At 42.4% G+C, this 23,719-nt stretch overlaps 1 protein-coding gene and 1 non-coding gene across 2 annotated transcripts in view; both read right to left on the reverse strand.

The window, feature by feature from the left end:
• Nucleotides 1-3,986: 3,986 nt before the first annotated feature.
• LOC112209736 (U6 spliceosomal RNA) lies at nucleotides 3,987-4,093 on the reverse strand. The gene has a single exon (XR_002944540.1). It is a non-coding gene; the product is annotated as a U6 spliceosomal RNA (small nuclear RNA).
• A 2,763-nt stretch (nucleotides 4,094-6,856) lies between these two features.
• PRKY (protein kinase, Y-linked) overlaps nucleotides 6,857-23,719 on the reverse strand; it is a 102,838-nt gene continuing 85,975 nt past the window's right edge. Inside the window, exons 6-9 of the mRNA NM_001193662.1 lie at nucleotides 22,251-22,308; nucleotides 15,065-15,142; nucleotides 10,902-11,050; nucleotides 6,857-7,091 (exon numbers count right to left, since the gene is read on the reverse strand). Of these exons, the coding sequence (NP_001180591.1) occupies nucleotides 10,925-11,050; nucleotides 15,065-15,142; nucleotides 22,251-22,308 (262 nt within the window). The 3' untranslated portion in view covers nucleotides 6,857-7,091; nucleotides 10,902-10,924. The remainder of the gene's footprint in view (nucleotides 7,092-10,901; nucleotides 11,051-15,064; nucleotides 15,143-22,250; nucleotides 22,309-23,719) is intronic.

Here is a 23,719-nt window from a genome sequence, read left to right on the forward strand (position 1 = left end):
CAAGAATCACCCAACCTCAGATGTCAGCAGTGCTCAGTTAGAGAAACCCTTGGCTTTTGCATGACAAATTCTATCGTTCAACCTATCTAACCATCTATCATCCATCCCTATAAACCTATTATCTATCATCTATCCCTGTCAACCTATTATCTATCGTCTATCTATTCATCTATATCTATCTACCTGTCATCTACCTATCTACACACACACACACACACACAAACACACACACACACACACACACACACCCCTCCTGGGCTCAAGCAATTTTCTTACCTCAGCCTCCTGAGTAGTTAGGACTACAGGCATGCACCACAACATCCAGCTAATTTTTTCATTTTTTTTGTAGAGACAGGGTCTCACTAGGTTGCCTAGCTCAAGTTTTATAAATTGTAATAGAATTGTGAAGCCCATATAACAATTACCAAAGTAGATACTGATAGAGAACTCTATACATGATGAAGTGGTTTTATTTCTGGGATATGTTTTAAGACTTATTTTCATTGTCACAAATGCTGTAACATTTACAATATGAAACATGACAATATTTACATATTATAATATTTAAAAATTTTAAAAATAATTAAGCCATTTAAAATATTGACTAATTCAAATTTGAAAAGCTAACCAAACCCCTCAAAAAGATATAAATTTTTTAAAAATGAGCCATCAAAATTTATTCTGCCTGTCTAGAAAGAGTATATCTACTACAATCTTTGCAGCCTAGAATAAGGATGATCTGTCATTACTTAAAGAACACATTTAAAGGCAGAAAACTAAGCTAAACTTCAGTGAAGATAAAGGGACAGAAAATGTTAGGGAATAGCCAAATCAGGTGAAGAGTAAGAAAATAAAGGTATAGGATCAAGATATAGGCAAATGGTTAAAATGGTACACCCTCCTACCTGTTCTGTGAACCCTGAAGGAGTCATCGCTCAAGGTGGATCCCAAGTCACTCAATGGGACTACATTGCCCAGGCTGGTCTCAAACGCCTGGGCTTAAGCAATCCTCCTGCCTTGGCCTCCCAAAGCACTGCGCTTATAGGCATGCACCTCCGTGCCTAATTATAGCAGCTTTTTTGCACCCTGTGCAGCAGAGACTGTGTATCCTGCAGTGCGGAATATCTGCCATGTGGTCCCTAGAGATAATTGCCCATCCCTGGATTAGACCAAAGGAGAAAAGTCACAGCTTGTTTGGAGACAGAAGCGACAAAACTCAGACTTCTGAAAAGATATAAAGTTTTATTAAACAAACCTAGAATCATCAGTAGTATTACATAAATTAGACAGCGGTAAAATTTTCCTAGGGCATATGTACAAATCACAGTGATTTCCATTGCGCAACAAACAAGATTAAAAATAGGCACTCCCCTCCCTGACCCCCCATGAGAAGGTGGGGTCACTCCATGGGGTTCCCAGTTCTGGCTCGCCAAGGGGTGCACAAACCTGCCAAGGCACTCTGCCTGTGTGCACGGCATCCGGCAGCAGTCACAGGGGCCCCAGAAGCACGTTGGCAACAAGGTGAGGCTGCCCAGTGTTCAGCACAAAAAAAGAATTCAGCTGCGACAGCTGAGCAGAGCTCAACAGCCATCTCAGAGCACAAGGACTGCGGAAAAGCTTCAAATCCCACCTGCTAAAACACAGATGTAATGCTTTTTATATACAGAACAGACATGTCCACCATGGAAGATCAAACTAAGCCTCAACAGAACTTCCCAACACACAACAATTTACAGAGAACCATGACAGAGCATCCCCCTGTTATTAGGAAGGACTGTACTGCTGGGGGCAAGGCCAGATGGTTTGCAAAGCAAACTTGATTATGAAAAGGCTTGGTGAAAATACAGCCCACCTTCACCAAGACACACATACACACAGGCACACACCCCAAAGTATCCAAATGCATTAAGACACCTGTTCATGTGCTTTTCTTCTTGCTTTTAAGTGAATCCCGTCCATTTAAGTTAGACTAATTAGAAGGTGTTCTTGCCTCCATCAGCAAGAGAAAAACAGTGCATACGACTCCTCCAATGTGTGTAAAATGCATGCTAGGTAGATTGAAGGAAAAATGAGAGGAACCCAGGCACCCCATTTCAAATCTCTACAACTGGAGAAATCAAAGGCTGCAAGGACTGTGTAGACCTGATGCAAAGTTAACTGGCTGCAAAAATAAAACCCAAGCCAGTGCTATCTTGCACTCTTGTCAATCAGTAGCTGGAGCAATGAATGATTGTGACATTCTGGTGGGGTATTTGTGCAGCCTGAGGTGCACCTGGCTACAGAGTGGAGCCTTGGAGTCTTTAACAGTGTTAAGCCATAGTTTCACAGTTACAATGGTCCAAAGAACTAGAGGCCATGTAGGTCAAACACAGAAATGGTGAACACATCCCAAACCACTCAACTGTTTAGTTCCACTGGTGATTTTTTTTAATGGATAGTGATTTCAAATGATTTGGTGTTTTTGTTGCTTTTGCTTTTTCTTCAAAGCAAACAAATAATTTGGTCTTTAAGTATGGACAGAAAGAAACAAAACACTGAATGAGAAATTCAGTAACAAGTGATTGTGCAGTTGTTTGATGGGCATGGAGAGGGAGTGGGGCTGAACTGCATTTTGAGGGGATGAAGCGTGCAATCTTACCCCACTGCTGGGGGGTTTCTGTTTCTTATTCCATCATGCTGACAGCAAATATAATTTGCCCATCGCTGGCTATAGATATGTTTAGGCTAAGCAGGATTTAGACTTCTGTTGTGAAGGAATTAGAAGAATTCAGTAGATACAGTTTATACTATTCGGTTGTGACTTTATTTCCTTCCTGGCTTTATCAATGCCTATGAAAGCAGGCCGGTGGCATTTCCCTTCAGAAAAACAACCTCTTGTTACTTCTTGTTTTAACATTTCCATTTCCTAAAGATATTCTCTTACTGTATCCCAATTTAAGAAAATACTGCCAATTCATAAAATTACATTGAGCAAAGTAAATTTGTAATGTTTTTCTGATACAAATTTTGTGATTATTATAAGAATTTTCCTCCACATTTTGCACAGTGATTGTTTCACAATCATCTATGGGAACATTTTGGAATGCCCACCCGGGTCAACTATTTTTATTTTTTTATTTTTATTTTTTGAGATGGGAGTCTCACTCCTTCGCCCTGGCTAGAGTGCAGTGGTGCAATCTTGGTTGACTGCAGCCTCCGCCTCCTGAGTTCCATATTCTCCTGCCTCAGCCTCCCGACTAACTGGGATTACAGGCATGTGCCACCACATCTGGCTAATTTTTGTGTTTTTAATAGAGACGAGGGTTTCATCATGTTGGCCAGGCTGGTCTCAAACTCCTGACCTCAGCTGATCTGCCTGCCTTGGCCTCCCAAAGTGCTGGGATTGCAGGCATGACACACTCTGCCAGGTAAACTCTTTTTAAATTATTCAGTGATTGTTCCATGTTTTAGCTCATTTTGATTAAATTAACCTCTACATGACATTGGGCCATTTAAATTATGACCCCGCCATGGGCAGTTAACAGGTAGCCTGTGTCTCTTCAAATGCTGAAATGTGTGTGACGGTCAAAAGTGGGTTTCACACCATCACACGTTCTTGGAATTGCTTCTAATTTCTCATTTGTTCTGTATGGCTGAAGGCTGATCATGATGTCTGTAAAGAACAAGGTCACCAATGTGCTTACATATTTCATTTTCCTGCATATCAGTTCACAATTAAGGCATTTCAGGCTTTCCTGATGCTAATGCTCATCTGAGTATGAAATCCTGGATAATAAAACAGACAACATAAAATTACACATATGGACTCATGGGTTTATGTACTTTTTAAAGTGTGCTCAAGTGTTTCATTTATGGTTTTATTAATAATTTTTAAAGTAGAATGTTCAATAATATTACTATGATTTATTTTTATAGTCAGCAAACATGAGACTTCATGCTTTTCCTTCTAGCTCCACATGTCGGTGCACAGTGTAACCTTTTTTTAAAAAAATATGGAATGCTGCATGAATCTGCGGATCTTCCTCGCGCAGGGGGCCATGCTAATCTCCTCTGTGTCATTCCAATTTTAGTATACCTGCTGCCGAAGTCAGCACCAGTTTCACCTTTTCACATTCACGGTAAAACTGACGGGAAACTGCATGCTAAATGTTCAGACAGTGTTAGTCAGTCAGGCCCTCAACTGTTAATCCCAACAGGATGGTGAGTGAGAAGCACAGGCTGAAAATAGAGTTGTCTAAAACATTTCCACATTTCACAATCTGAACATCATTTTCCACTGAGTTATTAATTGTAAAGAGTTTATTCTACTGAACCTACTAATTATTCTCACCTACTGAGTTGACCTCCACGTGAAGAAAAGGTCACTGATGAAAAAGGGTGGCTATGTTCTGTTTCTGTAATTTCACTGTTTTAACATCTTTTTTTTAATATAGAGATGGGGTCTCGCTATGCTGCCCAGGCCAGTCTCAAACTCCCAGGCTCAAGCAATCTTTCTGCTTCAGCTTCCCCAAATCCTAGGATTATAAGAGTGAGCCACTACAACTAGCTTCACTGTCTTTTAAAGCCTTAAAGTGGATGTTCTCTTCATACCACCTCCAAAAGCAAAAAGCCATTGAGGTTTTTTGGGTTTTTTTTTTTTTTTTATGGAACAGGGTCTCACTCTGTCACCCAGGCTGGAGGGCAATGGTGTGATCTCAGATCACTGTGGCCTGGACCTCCTCAGGCTCAAGTGATCCTCTCATCTCAGCCTCCTGAGTAGCTGAGACTACAGGCATGCTCCACCATGCCCCGTTAACTTTTTTGTATTTTGTAGAGATGAGGTGTTTCCCAGACTGGTATTGAACTCCTGGGCTCAAGCAATCATCTCGCCTCAGCCTCCCAAAGTGTTACTTAGGATTACAGGTGTGAGCCTGGCCCAGTGCCTTCTTATCTGTAGGCGAACTCTGGCCAAATCTGATTACATTTCCCTTGACATTTTGCTACATTTTTAAAAATGTATGGCTTTTCCTAAGAGAAACTCTCCACAGTACTGATGTGTGATGTGTGTGCAGAAGAGAGGTAGCAAGTGCTAGAGGGAGAAATCTCTTCCCAGATATTGCTTGGAAAAACAGCTCCAATAGCAAGGAATGCACCGGATGGCTCCAGAGAACCTGAGCTACTGAGTTTTGAGAAGAGATTAGGAGCCGGGGGGACCCAAGTGGCTTCTCACTGCACACATTTTCACTAACACATGGCAAGGGTACACTCCACCCCTACTCTGGGTGCAGAAGGAGACAGATGAAGGCAGGGCATGGGAAAAAGAAGAGGTGGAGAAGAAAGTCTTGGAGGTCTGTGTGAGTGTACCCCTGTTGTCAACAAGGCATTCCTGGAAGGCTCCAAAACCTACTTCTTCAGTGCACTCACCCCTGCCACAGCTGGGCCCTGTGACCTCATACACAGCAGATTTGAGCAATGCCATATTTGAGGTGAGTCACAGTAAAGAGAAAAGGTGCACCCTGTTCAGATGTCTACAGCCAAGTTTCGAGCCAGGATGGTCCAGAGAAAAAGCAAGGAAGAAAATGAGTTATGTACAAAGCCAGAACCCACACCCTCAGTTTATGCTGTGTCTAGCATGACCCACATTTAGCAAGAGATGTTTGAGAACAAACTCACTGTATGGCTGTCATGACATCAACACCCAGGGAAGAACATCTGGAGGTTGCTCCTTTCGGGTGTCTCCCCAGTCATTTCCCAAGAGAACACTCTCACGCCTGGATTATTCTGCATAAAACAGCATGACTTGTCGAGGAGAGTATTAGGCACAGTCAACATGAATATTTAAAAGGAGAAATTAGGAACAGGTGAGGTTCCTTTTGACTCTGCCACCCACTCACGTCCTATAGATCATCTGTTTCTCGCTTTTCCCAAAACTAAAGGTGAAATAAAATCTCTGCATGAAGGTCAGCCTTATAGATGAGCTGATCTTAAAAGTTATTTGTGAACTGTGGGAGGTGTATTTTTTCAAAAAATTTCAACTGGGACTTTAATAGGTAGCCATTTCCCTGTGCAGGATGAATTTTTTTTTTAATACAGGGTCTTGCTCTGTCGTCGAGGCTGGAGTGCACTGGCACAATCAGGGCTCACTGCAGCCTCAACCTCTTGAGCTCAAGCCATCCTCCTACCACAGCTCCTGAATAGCTGGGACTACAGGTATGCACAATGACACCCGACTAATTTTTATAATTTATGTAAATTCCATAGAGACAGGGTTTCACTATGTTGCCCAAGCTGGTCTCAAATTCCTGGCCTTAAGCAATACTCCCAACCCAGGTTCCCAGAGTCCTGGGACTACAGGAACAAGCCACTGCACCTAGCCTAGATGAAATTTTTGAATGTGACACAGGTTTTCTGAATACAGTGCATTGCTCTAACAACTTCAAAGTCATTGTGGATTCCTGCAATAAATTTGCTCCCACATCTTCTCCATGTTTCTTCTTTTAAAGTCTCAAGTTACTATGTAGGAAGCACTGAAGATACTGAATGTAGACACCCCCGGCCCCCGGATATCTTCTTCCCCCAAACTATACAATGCATATGAGATGATTTTTTTAAAAATGCATGCAACATACCCTTCAGATGTTGTCCCCAAGAGAAGGGAAGATAATTTGAGAAACTGAATTGAAAAATAAAAATAATAGGCTCTGTGAAGTATGTATATTTACATCACTGCACAATTTTTGTGCATCTGCCATAATGACTTCTATATATATATATATACACACACACACACACACACACACACACACACACAATTTGTGGTTATAATCAAATAAGTCCAGTTCAAACTTATAAAGTCTATGAGAAAAACCAAGACAACACCAAAAGATAAGATAAAATCTACAACGAAACAATTTTCAAAACCTTCCTACAGTGTGGAATTCTGGTTGCTTAAATAATGCCAGTTCCATGAATTTCAACTGTGCTCTGATCTATTTCTATACACACAGGTACAGAGAAAACTGGCAATGTCCTCAGGCCGTGAAGAAGACATTTTGCTTCTGGTCTGCTTAGGTGCAGTTCTTTGTTTCAGGCAGATTCCAATCTTCCTGTTTCTAGCATGAAATAGGATGAAAGATTTTATGAGTTGCTCAGTAACTGGATGAATTTTGTAATCATCATCTCAATGATAATACAAAGGTTTCCTTTGCCTAAGTGATAACAAAGAAAACTTCCCTTTGTAATTCTTTTTGCAAGGATCCATAAGCCTGAATTCTAAAAGGAGAGGCCAATAAAAAGGAAATGAAGAATGTTTTAAAGGTAAGGGGTTTTTTTGGTTGGTTTGTTTGAGACGGAGTACAGTGGCGCAATCTCAGCTCACTGCAACCTCCGCCTCCAACTTCAAGTGATTCTGCTACCTCAGCCTCCTGAGTAGTTGGGGTTACAGGTGCCCGCCACCATGCCTGGCTAATTTTTATATTTTTTGTAGAGACAGGGTTTCACCATATTGGCCAGGCTCAGCTCCAACTCCTGACCTCAGATAATGTGCCCACCTCGGCCTCCCAAATTGCTGGGATTACAGGTGTGAGCCACTGTGCCCAGCCCTGTTTTCATTTTGAGATAAAGTCTAACTCTGCTACCCAGGCCAGAGTACAGGCACAATCACAGCTCACTGCAGCCTTAACTTTCCTGGCCCAAGCGAGCCTCCCACCTCAGCCTCTAGAATAGCTGGGACAACAGGTTATGTATCACCACGCCTGGCTTTTTTATTTTTTGTAGAGATGGGGTCTCACTATGTTGCCCAGGCTTGATCTCAAACTCCTGACCTCAAATGAGCCTCCCACCTTGGCCTCCCAAACTGCCAGTATTACAGGTAGGAGCCACCACACCCAGTCTACATAATGTCCTATCACATGCTTATCTATAAATAGATAAATTTATCCACCGATAGATGAACTACACAAGAAAAATGGGATCCCTAATTCAATATGCTTCCTCAGAGAACCTTACAGCAAAACAGAAAATATTTTATTACAAAGTAAAATAAAAGACATAATGAGTCAGTTCTCCTAAATTCCTCCTCCACATTCAGAAAGTCATGCAGGGTGATTCAAACAAAGATGAACAGCTAAAGCATAGTGTGGTTTTTTTTGTTTTGTTTTTTGAGGAGTCTCACTCCGTCGCCAGTCTGGAGTGCAGTGATGTGATCTCAGCTCACTGCAACCTCTGCCTCCTGGGTTCCAGTGATTGTCCTGCCTCAGCCTCCCAAGTAACTGAGACTACAGGCGTGTGCCACCATGCCCAGCTAATTTTTTGTATTTTAGTAGAGATGGGGTTTCACCATGTTGGCCAGGGAGGTCTCAATCTCCTGACCTCGTGATCTGCCCACCTAGGCTTCCCAAAGTGCTGGAATTACAGGTGTGAGCCACCCCGCCCGGCCTAAAGCACAGTTTCTAAGCTGCCTTCAAGTGCAGTGATTCATCTGAACTGGTGTCTTATTCACAAGAGAAGATTTGGCTTCATGAAGAAATATCTTCCTGCATAAAATTCCTGAACCTAATCTCTCTTCACTGAAAATGCCAGAGATGTGTTTGGTGTACAAATTACTTTCGATAAAATTACCGAGATAGATTAAAATATTGCATATGGGCTGGGAGCAGTGGATCACACCTGTAATCCCAGCACTTTTGGAGGCCAAGGCGGGTGGATTACCTGAGCTCAGTAGTTTGACACCAGCCTGGCCAACATGGTGAAACCTCTACTGAAAATACAAAAACTTAGCCTAGTGTGGTGGCACGCACCTGTAAACCCAGCTACTCAGGAGGCTGAGGCAGGAGAATTACTTGAACCCAGGAGGCAGAGGTTGCAGTGAGCCAAGATAGTGCCACCGCACTCCAGCCTGGGCAACAGAGCGTGACTTTGTCTCAAAATAAATAAATAAATAAATAAAATAAAATTCATTGAACAGAGCCCTGACCACTAGCCAAACTATATTAAAAATGATTCCAGCCAGGCACAGTGGCTCGCGCCTGTAATCCCAGCACTTTGGGAGGCCAAGGTGGGCACATCATGAGGTAAAGGGATCGAGACCAGCCTGACCAACATGGTAAAACCACATCTCTATTAAAAATACAAAAATTGGCTGGGTGTTGTCGCATGCACCTGTAGTCCCAGCTACTAGGGAGGCTGAAGCAGGAGAATCACTTAAACCCAGGAGGCGGAAGTTGCAGTGAGCCGGGATCATGCCACTGCACTCCAGCCTAGCAATAGAGTGAGACTCTGTCTCAAAAAAATAAACGAATAAATAAAAATAATTCCACTTAGCAAAAATAATACTTACACATGCTTTCTCAAGAATACATACCAGACTGAGAAAGGCTAGACCTATGTGTGAAATCTTTTTCAGGGACAGTAGGGCCAGCTGTGGACAGTATGTGATGAAACTATTCACTGATTATGAGACAAAAATCCATCAAGTGGAAGCTTTTTTGTTCTTTAAGTAAATTTTATACTTGAAGGGGTCTCTATTAGAGGAAATATATGGTTTATCAACTAGGGGTCCTTCATACTAAAGCAAACCAGTCTTTACATCATTTTAAAGATTTCCTGGAGAGACACAATTTGTAAGATGTTATGGGCGAGTCAGCTAAAATGTAAGCCCCAGAGTAGAGCAGAGAAACAAAAAGAAGAAAATAATTCAGGAACATCTTATGATTTTTAAAACCCGCAACTGGATTTCATGAGCATTTATGAAGTTGGTAAAGTTACACGCTCTCATGTTAATACAAACCAGTCACCACTGTAAAAGCGTTCATCACACACTGAGAGGTGAAGCCATGCCATGGAGACAGGTTATCTTCTCGAGGTCATAGCCACCTATTCCTCTACCATTTTGTTGTCTATTATTTTAATTTGTATCCAGCTTTCCTCTTGGTACATCCATGTAAACACCTGCCCAGGATGGAGGGCTCTCATTCACCATGTCTTTCAGCATGTTGGCTCCTCTCCCCAGTCAGCAATTGTGACATTTGGTGTCTGTTTCAAAATGGTGTTGGTTAGCCAATTGGCTTTCCACTTCACATAACTGGGAAGACTACAGGAAAATTACAGGAATGGAAATCAAAATGGGAAAAACAAGCTATGTCAATGAATAGACACATCACTGACAATATTTTGCTTCACTGGTATTTTTCTTGCTTATATGTTATAGGAAGAAAGATCTAGTTAAAGACATACAAGCAGTTTAGAATTGAGGAGTAACTGAAAGCTCTTTTTAATCCATACTTAAAAACTAATAATAGACTTTCAAAGGCTCAAGGAAATAACACAGTCAAAACCCTTTTTCAGTCATCTTAAATTAAAGCTTAGCAAATGAGGGATTCTAAAAAATATTATTATTATTTAAAAAATAATAATAGATCTTCAAAGGCTCAAAGAAGTAATAGACTCAAAATCCTTTTCCAGTCATCTTCAATTAAGCTTAGCAAATTTCCTATGAGGGCATATTTCTTCTTCTTATTTTTTAACCAAAGGAGACCTAAAGAGACTTTTGAAAATAACTTGTTAATTATTCTAAGGAAGCTCGCCTGTCACTCGGTTTCTGGAACAGGGACCAGAGGAGCTGGGCTTCTCAAATGTTCAGGCACACACAAACCACCTAGCGGTCTTATTTAGACGTGCAGGTTCTGACACAGAACATGGATTCTGGACTGTCACGCTGATGCCTCTGACGGTCACATGCTGACCTGGAGTCACAGGCATGGCTGTGTTTATTTCGCTGACCCTTGCAATCAATCCCCTTTGCTCTGCTTCACTGCTGACCTCTGTGTGCATGAGGTTAAGCCCCACTCAGTAAACACAGCCACACCTGGATGTGGGGTCGAGCCAGTCTCATTTTTTGGTAATTACTAAATATAAAGATATACCTTCCAGATGTGAGCTCCTGTCCTCAGAAATTCTTGAAGATTTCTAAATCCTTCTGCGGCACGGGCGCGGCTGTGTCCCAGTCATTCTCAGGGTAAGTTTCGAAGTTGGAAGTGTCGCCGTCGCCAGCTGTCGTGGGCACGATGGGAGGCTATAAGACATGGCCGAAGCACTAAGGCATGGTTAGAAAGGAACGGGACACTTGGATGCTGCACACACCCCTTTATTTCTGTCACTGTACCTAAAAATGAAAATGATTTGCAAAACACTAAAGCTGTCTTCCCTTCGTTTATGAACGTGGCAATCTTTGAATTAAAATATTGTGAATGAGGCTGCGTGTGGGGACTCACACCTGTAATCCCAACACTTTAAGAAGGTGAGGCGGGAGGGTCGCTTGAGCCTCAGAAGTTTGAGACCAGCCTGGGGAACACAGGGAGTCCCCTGTCTCTACAAAAAATACAATTAGCTGGGTGTGGTGCTGTGTGCCTGCAGTCTCAGCTACTCAGTAGGCTGAGGTGGGAGGACTGCTTGAGCCCAGGAGGTCGATACTCCAAGTGAGCCATGATTGCACCACTGCATTCCAGCCTGAATGACTGAGTGAGATCCTGTCTCAAAATATATACATATATAGTATTAAGTAAGCTATGGTACAGTCATGTGATGGAATACAATGCAGTATTTTTAAAATGAGGAAGCTGGCTAGGCGCAGGGGCTCATGCCTGTAATCCCAGCACTATGGGAGGCCAAGGTGGGCGGATCACCTGAGGTCAGGAGTTCAAGTCCAGCCCGGCCAACATCTCGAAACCCTGTCTCTACCAAGAATACAAAAATTAGCCGGGCATAGTGGTGGGTGCCTGTAATCCTAGCTACTCGGGAGGCTGAGGCAGGAGAATCGCTTGAACCTGGGAGGTGGAGGTTGCAGTGAGCCGAGATCGCACCACTGAACTCCAGCCTGGGCAACAGAGTGAGACTTTGTCTAAAAAAAAAAAAAAGGAAGCTAGCCAGGTATGTAGACAGGTCCAAATTATACAGTCAAGTGCAAAAAGCAAGACTATAATCACGTACATACTATGCTACTCTAGATTTGTATAAATGAGTGGCAAAACTAAGAATGCATGTATGCATGTGTGTTTTTATTAGCACAAAGAAACTCTAGAAGGATACACAGAAAAATTTAATAAAAGATGATTACCTACAGGTGCTTGGAGGGGGTAAAAGGGAGACTTGGCAATATATCTGTTTTAATATTGACTTGGTTTTTGACCAACGTGGATAGATAAAATGTACTCAAACTGTTTTTTTAATGCAATTTAATACAATAAAGTATCTGAAAAGGTAAAACTTTGTGAACAAAATGATGTGCATCAGCCCAGGCCCGGTGGCTCACGCTTGTAATCCCAATACTTTGGGAGGCCAAGGAGAGTGGATCATTTGAGGTCATGAGTTAGAGACCAGCCTGGCCAACACAGTGAAACGCCGTCTCTTCTACAACAACTACAAAAAAAAATTAGCTGGGTGTGGTGATACACACCTATAATCCCAGCTACTTGGGAGGCTAATGCAGAAGAATCACTTGAACCCAGGAGATGGGGGTTGCAGTGAGTTGAGATTGCTCCACTGCACTCCAGCCTGAGCAACAAAGTGAGAGTCCATTTCAAAAAAAAAAAAGAAGTGTATCATCCCAGGCTCCAGCCCCAGAAACTCTGGTCTGAGCTGAGGACAGGTAATTAGCACTTCTAAGCATTCTCCATTCTTTTGACTCTGAAGTGCAAAGGTGAAAACACTACCATTGAACACTCCCATCAGTAACATATGCAGTTCAGAGTGTTCACAAAAGCCAAGATATGGAATCAACCTAAGTGTCCACCAATGGATGAATGGATAAAGAAAGCGTGGTCCATACACACAATGAAAAACTATTCAGCCGTAAAATGGAATGAAATCCTGTCATTTACAGCACCATGAATGGAATGGGAGATCATTATGTTAAGTAAACTAAGCCAGGCTGGGTGTGGCAGCTCATGCCTGTAATCGCATCACTTTGGGAGACCAAGGCTCATGGATCACTTGAGGTTAGGAGATTGAGACCAGCCTGGCCAACATGGTGAAACCCCATCTCTAGTAAAAATACAAAAATTAGCTGGGCGTCTGTAATCCCAGCTACTCAAGAGGCTAAGGTATGAGAATTGCTTGAAGCCAGCAGGTGGAGGCTTCTATGAGCAAGATCGTGCCACTGCACTCCAGCCTGGGCAATAGAGCAAAAATAAATAAATAATAAATAAACTAAGCCAGATGCAGAATGAGAAATACAAGCACATTCCCACTCACATGTAGAAACTAAAAATGTTGATCTCATGAAGCTTGACAGTAGCATGATGATTACCAGAGAGTGGGAAGGGTGTGTGGGTGGGGGATGAAGGGGAGATGAAGAACTCTTGGCTAAAGGGTACAAACATTCCGATAGATAAAAGGAGTAAGTTCCAGTGTTTGACAGCATAGTTGGGTGGCCAGAGTTAACAACAATATATTGTATATTTCAGAATAGCTAGAAGATTTGCAATATTCCCAACCCATAAAAATGATAATGTTTGAGCTGATGGATACCCTGATTACCCTTAGTTGATCATTACACATTTTTTTTTCTTTTTTTTTTTTCCTCCTTTTTTTTAGATGGAGTCTCGCTCTGTCGCCCAGGCTGGAGTGCAGTGGTGCGATCTCGGCTCACTGCAACTTCTAATGCCTGCATTCAAGGAATTCTCTGCCTCAGCCTCCAGAGTAACTGGGATTACAGGCAAGTGCCACCATGCCCAGCTAACTTTTGTATTTTTAGTAGACATGGGGTTTCACCATCGTGGCCCAGCTGGTCTTGAACTCCTGACCTCATGACCCACTGGCCTTAGCCTCTGAAAGTGCTGGGATTACAGGCATAAACCAGTATGCCTGGCCAATACATTCTATGCGTGTGTTGAAATATAACATGTACACCCATAAATATGTACATGTGACAGTTACACCGCTTAGCAGCTATGTAACCTTCAACACACTGCTTAACTTCTCTGAGGCAGTCTACTCATTTATAAAATGGACAAGTATTACATATTGATAAAAATGCCAGATTTTTTTTTTTCAGATGGAGTTTCGCTCTGTCACCAGGCTGGAGTGCAGTGGCATGATTTCAGCTCACTGCAATCTCCGCATGCCAGGTTCAAGCAATTCTCCTTCCTCAGCCTCTGAAGTAGCTGGGACTACCAGCATGCACCACCACACCCAGTTAATTTTTGTATTTTTAGTAAAGACAGGGTTTCACCATGTTGGCCAGGATGGTCTCGATCCCTTGACCTCGTGATCTGCCCACCGAGGCCTCCCAAAGTGCTGGGATTGTAGGGTTTTTTTTTTTTTTTTTGAAATGGGATCCAGCTCTGTCACCCAGGCTGCAGGGCAGTAGCACAATCTCAGCTCACTGCAACCTCCACCTCCTGGAATCAAGCAATTCTCATGCCTCAGCCTCCCAAGAAGTTGGGAAGACAAGCATATGCCACCACGCCTGGCTAATTTTTGTATTTTTTGTAGAGATGGGATTTCACCGTATTGCTCAGGCCAGTCTTAAACGCCTGAGTTCAAGCGATCTGCCCAAACTGGCCTCTAAAAGTGCTGCAATTATAGGAGTGAGCCACTGCACCCAGACAAAAAGCCAGATGTGCAGTTTGGCCAGAAATGTTCCAAAGAATATTCTCCACGTAACACTACCATCACTGAACAATGACCATGGTGCTAGACACTTGCTTATCTCTGTAATCCTGCTTACCACTTTCCACTAGAGGACGGAGTGGGATTCACTAGTCACAGAGCTAGTCAGGAATCAGGCCAGGTCTCCTAAAATCTGCTTCAAAATCTGGGATAAGTGTCCATGCAGGGATGAATGGACAAAGAACATGTGGTATATGACTGGGTGTGGCGGCTCCTGCCTTTGTGGGAGCTAGGTAGATGGTTAGCACTAAGACACTCAGAGTGGGGAACTTGGCTTATGAACAGTTTTAGACAAATAGTTGTATTATATAAATTAATTACATGTCAGCCATCAATAAAGAAGTCCCAGGATTCAGAGGCAGTCCCTGTTCATGGGAGAGCTCGGGCATACTGAGTCACCCACTGATATGTGTTGTACCTTCAGTTTTCTCTGCGGAACAGCTTCCCAGTCCACGGAGCGGAACCACCGATGGCGTTTCATATCATTCGCCCCATTCTTCAAAAGAAACAACACGTGTTGTCAGTGTACAGAATTTTGACAGGGCAGGAAAGAAAAATACCCCAAAGAATCTCTACATTATTTTAGTATTGAAATAAACAGACCAAGTTTGCTGCATTTTGGAGAACTGTGCCTGGAGGGTGAGCTGCCAGGAAAACCTGCAAGCAAAGCTGTTAGTGTTTTGTTTCCCTTTTTTGTCGCAGAAACAAATCCAGTCATTCTGCTCCTGTGCAATGCATTTGCATTCCGGACCAAAGACGAAAAAGGTAAATACGATTCCATCTCTCGACATAAAATTGGACAGACAGTAATTTCTCAGTTTGTCTCCTGTTTTCATCTTGGCAAACTTATTCAGTATTTTACAGACATAGAAACTAGGGTTCAAGGAATGATGTTAATTTGCTCCGTAGGACCCAGCAAGTAAATAACAAGACTGGGAACTCAAACTAAGGATGTCCAATCTAAGAGAACTTAGGAACGACATTGCACAGCCTGGCAATTAACAAGGTGCGTTCAAGTCGGCCTGCTTCATGCTCAAGGGTAGCACCAGGCATCGCTGGCTCACACTGTGGCCATCACGACCTCTGAAATCCCTCCCAAGTGCTCATCCGTAAACCTCACTCTGCTTCCTTTTCTTATACTTGTAGTGATGTTGTTATCAATTAAATGTGGGACAGCAGAAGAAATAAACGTAGGTTCCATGAAACAGAAGCCAGTACATCTGAATTTAACGCGTCTATCAGTTAGCATTACTGTAGTTTCAAATTTCTTATCCTTAAAGAGGAATACATACACAACCATATCTTCAAAAGGAAAAAATGTGAATTTTTTCTATTGTTTTCCCATCCAGTTGTTTTGACAACTTTTTCTTTTCTTATTGCAAAACAGGTATTTTTGATCTATAGCTAAGTCAGGCAACAAACAATAGCTGTTGAGTTTTACCTTCAGCAATGTTGTGAATAAGAATAAATAAGAGTGCTGTGAATAAAATAAGAGAATAAAATAAAACAAATTTTACCCATCAGATAAAATTCTAATTTGGATACTAAAGGATGTGTGTGTCTGGGTATACTCACATGCATACATAGTAATAAATAAACACATATATTTATATATACACACATATATTTATATATACACATACTTATATACATACACACGTTAATATATACACATATATTTATATATACACATACTTATACGCATACACACGTTAATATATACACATATTTATATATACAAATACTTATATGCATACACACGTTAATATACCCACATACATTTATATATACACATACTTATATGCATATACGTTTATATTTATATATACACATACTTATATACATACACACAATATATACACATATATATACACGTACGTATACACATAGACACGTTTATACACACATATATTTATATGTACACATACTTTTACATACACATAAGTATCCAGATTAGTGTGTGTGTGTCTGTGTGTGTACGATATAAAGTGTGTGGGGGGTGGGAGCAGTGGCTCACATTTATATTCCAGCATCTTGGGAGGCCGAGGCAGGAGGAATGCTTGAGCCCAGGACTTTGAGACTAACCAGGGCAACAAAGTGAAACCTGGTCTTTACAAAAAAATATTAAAAATTAGCCAGGCATGGTGGTGCATGCATGTACTCCCAGCTATTTGGGAGGCTGAGGTGGGAGGATCACTTGAGTCTAGGAGGTCAAGGTTGCAATGAGCTGTGATTACACAACTGCACTCCAGCCTGGGTGACAGAGCAAAACCTTGTCTAAAAAAAAAAAAAAATTGTGTGTATGTGTGCGTCTACAGTCATGAGCCTCAAAATGACACTTCAGTCAACAATGAATGTCATATACAGTGGTGCTCCCGTAAGATTATAATGATCTTAAAAACTCCTATCCCCTAGTGACGTCATGGCCGTTGTAACCACAGGACAGAGCATCCCTCCTGTTGCACTGCCAGCCACGTAACAGTCTAACACATACGTTATCTGCAGCACCTAATAGTTGGTAATGATAATAAATGACTGTTTCCCTGATTTATCTATTTACTATACTCTACTTTTTTTTTTTTTTTTTAAGATGCAGTTTCACTCTGTCATCCAGGCTGGAGTGCAGTGGTGCCATCTTGTCTCACTGCAACCTACCCCTACTGAGTTCAAGCAATTCTCGTGCCTCAGCCTTCCAAGTAGCTGGGTTACAGGCATGCACCACCATGCCTGGCTAATTTTTGTATACTGTGTAGAGATGGGGCCTCCCTGTTGTTGCCCGCACTGGTCTGGAACTCCTGGGATCAAGCAATCCTCCTGCCTTGGCCTCCTGAAGTCCTGGGATTACAGGTGTGAGCCACCGCACCCAGCATCACACTCTATATCTATATACCTACATTATATATCTATATATTTATACTTATATATGTATTATATTATATATTATTTATATTTCTAAATATAAATATATTCACATATTTCTAAGTATATACACTATATATTTACAGATATATAAATATCAATATATAAATATATAAATTATAGAGAAATCTACATAATGCACAATTATCTATTTATATAATGTACAGATAAATCTATATTCCTTTGACCTTTTTGTATGCTGGATTGTATATGAAGTGTATAAAAATGCAATGTGTGTATATAGATACCCTTTATATTATATAAATAAATTTGTATATAAATCTTTATATATTTTATATTATATAAACTGTGTGTGCCAATGCATGTGTGTGCCAATGCATGTGTGTGTATAAGGCCAGCTAATAAGAAAAAAAGGAACCCATGTGCTGGGGATTTTCCAAGCGTGAAGGGCACAGCAGTGTCCACAGGGGATGAGGGAGTTCAACAGAATGGATGTGGTTCCAGAAGAAGGAAAGACCCCCGAATGGAGAGGTGCCAAGCAAAGAGAGAAGAACAGCAAAGTGCGATGGTGACAGGTGCAGGAGCAGGTGGCTCATCCATCCTGGCTGCATGAGGGTTCACGGGGAAGACCAGGGAATCATCAGACGAGAAGCGCGGGATGAGAGGAACCTGGAAGGTTCTGAGCACCAAGGTAAGGCCCTGGGGCTCCAGGCTATGAATGACAAACCCTTCTTCCTAGTGAAGACGAGGGATTGATGGGGAAAGTCAGGGGCGTGGGGGGCAGTGCCACAGGCAGCTATGAGAACTGCCTGAGAACGCAGTGATACACTCAGGCTGAGGATGGTGGTGCAGCTGAGAGTGGAGAGGTGGTCACAGCAGGAAAAAGAGTAAGTGTTCCTCTCCAGGGCACCCATAGACCAGGGGCTACCCACGAACATAACTCCATTTTAATCAGACAGTTTCTTCCTTGAGAACCTAAAAATAGAATGTAGGCTCCAGCAATCCCACTACTGGGTATACACCCAAAGAAAAAACAAATGAGTATATAATTTGCACCCTCCGCTCATTGCAGCAGGTCAAAACAGCCAAGATGTAGAATCAAGCTACATGCCAATCAAGAGGGCAGTGGATAAAGAAAATGTGTAATATATATACCATGGAGTACTATTCAGCAAGTAAAAGGAGGGAAATGTCATTTTCAAAACATGCATCAACCTGGAGGATAGTATATTAAGAGAAATAAGGTCCAGGCATGGTAACTCACACCTGTAATCCCAACACTTTGGGAGGCTGACACAGATAGATCACTTGAGGTCATGAGTTCATGACCAACCTGGCCATCATGGTGAAACCCCATCTGTACCCAAAAATACAAAAATTAGCCAGGTGTGGTGCAATCCCAGCTACTCGGGAGGCTGATGAAGGAGAATCTTTTGAGGTTGCAGTGAGCGGAGATGGCACCACTGTACTCCAGCCTAGGCAATAGAGCACGACTGTCTCACACACACAAAAAAAGAGAGAGAGAAATAAGCCAGGCACAGATAGACAAATATAGTCTGACCTCACTTACATGGGAAATCTAAAAAAGTTGAATTCATAGAAGCAGAGAGTAGAATGGTGGATACCAGGGGCTGGGAAGGGGCTAAGATGGGAAGTTATTGGTCAAAAGAGAGAAAGGTGAGTGAAACAGGAGGAACAAGTTCAGTCCGTCACTTGCACAGCTTGGTGACTATAACTAATGATGTATTCTCAAGAATCTCTGGAAGAGTAGATCTTGCTGGGTGCAGTGGCTCTTGCCTGTAACCCTACCACTTTGTGAGGCTGAGGCGGGCAGATCACTTGAGCTCAGAAGTTGAGACCAGCCTGGGCAACACATTGAGACCCCATCTCTTAAAAACAAATTTTTTCAAAGGGTAGATTAGATCTTAAGTTTTCCCACCACAAATAAATGGTAATTATGTGAGGTAATGCATATGTTAATGGACCCATTGTTCAATGGGTGCATATTTCAAAACTTCATGTTGTACATGATAAATAAAACCATTTTTATTTGTTAATTTTACAAAAATAAAATAAAATAAAAGTCAGTGTTTTCTTGAGTCTCTTTCAGTTTATCTCCCTATCAGGAAGCTTTAACTAGACTTTAAGACCTAGCTTGGGAGTTTGTGAGGTTTTCCCCAATTCCTTTGATTGGGAAACTTGTTCTTCCCCCTTGGAAGGTACCTATGATGGTCACTACGCCATTCCCAGCAGATTCTAGATATGGGTCGTCTGTGATTCCCTGCAGTCCCAGCAAGAGACCCAGCTCTTTTCTAAATGGCTGTGGCATTAAAACAGGACCCGTCCAATCTTATGAAGAGCCGTGGCACAGATGAGTCCACACCGTGCAACCTGGCTGGATAGGCTCCTTGGAGACCTGAAGGTATCGGTTGCTGTCTGCAAATAATGTAAAGGACAGAGGCTTGACTACTGTTATAGGGTAAACAATGTCCCTCAAAAAGATATGAGCACATCCTATCCCCAAGTGCCTGTGAATATCACTTTATTTGGAAATAGGGTCTTTGCAGATGTAACTAAATTAAGGTTCTTGAGATGACATCATCCTGGAGAAGGGTGGGCCCTAAATCCAGTGACAGGTGTCCTCATAAGAGACAGAGGAGGAGATACAAACATAGAGGAGAAGGCCATGTGAAAATGGAGGTGGAGACTGCAGTGGTGTGGCCACAAGCCCAGGGATGCCTGGAGCCCCCAGGAGCTGGGAGAGGCAGGAAGGATCCCCCCCTAGAGCCTCTAGCAGGAAGTGGAAACAATTATTACACACTGGGCAGTGGCTCCCAAAATATATGCCGATGTCCTGACTTCCAGTACCTGGCAATGGAACCCTACACGCAAATAGGGTCTTTGTAAATGTAATTAAGGGAAGGCTCTTAAGATGAGATAATCCTGCATTAGGGTGGCCCTAAACCCAATGACAGGTGTACTTCTGAGAGAGAGAACAGAAGACACAGGCACAGAGGAGAAGACTACATGGAGGCGGAGGCAGAGACTAGAGCGATGTGTCCACAAGCCCAGGGATGCTTGGAGCCCCCAGGAGCTGGGAGAGGCAGAAAGGATCCTCCCCTAGAGCCTCTGGAGGCCTGAGATATCTGATCTCAGAGTCTTGGCTTCCACGACTGGGTCTGGGAGAGCATAAATTCCTGTTGTTTAAGCCCCTTGTTTGTGGTCAGTTGTTATGGCAGTCACTGGAGACTCCCAAACCACACAGAGGGTGCAACACGAACCCAAGAGAGCCAAGTGGTTCAACCCTCACACCCTGGTGTACTGTGTCTCTCCAAAATGGAATTTATAGGGTCAAGATGAATATGGAAGACCCTCCATGTATAAGTCCCTCCAATGTTGTCCAGAGCTAGAAACAGCCTACAAAACGTCCATGAATTCTATCAAATCCGGGAATACCAAAACATGCATATAAAGTATGATACTATTTATGGAACAGTCTGTTTGTCAATTATGTATTTGCCTTCATATAAAAAGTTTGTAGAAATCATACCTGATGTATAACTTCTAAAATCATAGCTTACATACATAAAAATATATACACCCATGTCCATGGCAGAACTATTAACAAAAGCCAAAGGTGGAAACAGCCCAGGCGTCCATCCATGGATGAATGGATAAATAAAATGAGGTCCACCTACACAAATGGAATACTATGCAGCCATGAAAAGGAAGGAAGCTCTGACACAGGCTACAGCATGGATGAAACTTGAAAACATCATGCTCAGTGAAACAGGCCAGACACAAAACGTTATATTTTGTACAATTCCATTTTTAGCAGAGCCCAGAATATAGAACCGTACAGAGAAGTCAGTAGATTAGTGGTTGCTTAGGGTAGGGGTCCCCAACCCCAGGGCCATGAACCAGTAGCAGTCCATGGCCTGTTAGGAACCAAAATGGGCCACACAGCAGGAAGTGAGCAGCAGGTAAATGAGTGAAGCATCATCTGTATTTACAGCCACACCCCATCATTTGCATTACCACCTGAGTTGCATTTCCTGTCAGATCAGCCATATTAGATTCACATAGGTGCACACACCCTACTGTCAACTGCACATGTAAGGTATCTAGGCTGCATGCTCCGTGGAAAAACTGTCTTCCACGAAACTAGTCCCTGGTGCCAAAAAGGTTGGGGAACGCTGGCTTAGGGCAAGAAAGGATGAAAGATTAGAACAGTGATAGCTGAAGGGTGCAGGGTTTCTTTTTTTGAGCTGATGAAGATGTTCTAAGATTAACCACGGGGGTGGCTGTACGTAATCGTGTGTATACTAACGGAGCCACCGAATTGCACATTTTAGATGGGTAAATGGCATGGCGTGTGAATTCACTCTCCGTAAAACTGTTTAAAAAATAAAATAAATAAGTAAACAAAATAATGAGTAATAACTTATAAATTGTTATTGCTCTATTAACCTTGCTTGAGGGGAGGGGAGATACGGTGTAGACCCAGTTTGACGTTGTGGGCCCAGAAACCCAGAGTTGATAGATCTTTCCTGGTAGTTTCAAGTAAAATTTAAAAAAATAAATAAAACACCAGATTTGAAATTTAGGCAGTGATTAAATACGACCGCTAAGCCTTGGTTTATACCTGCACATGCCAATGTGGGTGTTAGACGGCAGACACGCACATCGGGTACCACTGAATACCTACGGGATCAAATACTGACCTTCATGTTTCCTAATCGCCTTGTTCTGTCAACCACGAGCAGTTTCTTAATGAGGTCTCTATGTTGGGGAAGGAGACAAAAAAAAAAAAAAGTACACAGATTATATATCAACATCAGCAAATGCAGCATGGCAACAGAGATAAGATCTATCTGACATGAGGACCGCAGTTCAATTTCCACTTTGGCAAAACACTTTCTAGTGCTTATTTCCTACTATCACCGGCTCTCAAATAGTTTATGCAAGGCTGGGTTGCCCCGTGCAAGGCTGAAGCTAAGGGAAGGGGGTTGATTACATCTTTGTAAAGAAAATACACCTTTGAGTAGAAAAGGGTGAAATTTATATGTGCCTGCAGGGAGGATCCAGACACTTAACGTAAACATGCCTGTCAGGCTGTCCCTGCAAAATAGAAGACATCTGCTTTCACCAACATCAACACTCATGCGCTGCCCTGGGGGTCTGCTTATTGATGGGATTCCTGTTTTAAAAGGCTGGCTTTCCCATAAGCACACACATTAGGATGAGTCTCCTAAGTCTGCTTCTTCACTTGTAATCTTCCTTTTAAATAACAGACCATGTCAGAAGTACAGCAGGTGGGGAGGCCAAGCATAATGACTCATGCCTGTAATCCCAACATTTTGGGAGACCGACGGGCATGGATCACTTGACGTCAGGAGTTTGAGACCAGCATGGCCAACACGGTGAAACCCCACCTCTATTTAAAAAAACAAAAAACAAAAAAATTTAGCTGGGCATGCTGACGCTTGCCTGTGGTCCCAGCTACTTGGCAGGCTGAGACACAAGAACTGCTTGGACCCAGGAGGTGAAGGTTGCAATGAGCTGAGATGGCACCACTACACTCCAGCCTGGGCAACAGAGTGAGACTTTGTCTCAAAACAAAACAAAAGAAAAACAGCAAGCTGGTTCAATTAGGATGGGTAGTTGGAGATGATGTTGAAGACTTCCAGGAGATTAGGTGAGTTCTAAGATGCATATTTATGGAATTAGAAATGATCATTTGTGTCTGTGTGTACACATATAATACACAGAGTATATTATGTATAATAATGTACATAATATGATATAATAATGTAATATATTGAAGTCCCCCAAAACAATCCAATACCCATGACTGCGGTGTTAGCATCTAGGCTCTCCCGGCATAAACTATGCCCCAGGGTAAGTAGCATGAACTTGGACTGGGCCACTCCCGGGTTCTGTGACAGACTGTGGAGTCTCTGCAAGCCAGGTGATGTCCCAGGGTCAGACTCCACCATCTAGATTGTGAATCTCACCAGTCCCATCTGATTGGAAATTTAACCAGAGTTTCCTGCTGCCGTGCTTTCTGAATTACGATGAGATGCTTGTCACACTTCACCGCTTCTCTGTCTCAAAGTAAAACTCAGAGACCATCTGTCTGCCTCCCGCTAAGGCTGGGATTTTGTAACCATTGTAAGGCTGAAAAGCTTTG

The sequence above is a fragment of the Pan troglodytes genome, chromosome Y (genome assembly GCF_028858775.2).
Source record: "Pan troglodytes isolate AG18354 chromosome Y, NHGRI_mPanTro3-v2.0_pri, whole genome shotgun sequence".
Taxonomy (NCBI): domain Eukaryota; kingdom Metazoa; phylum Chordata; class Mammalia; order Primates; family Hominidae; genus Pan; species Pan troglodytes.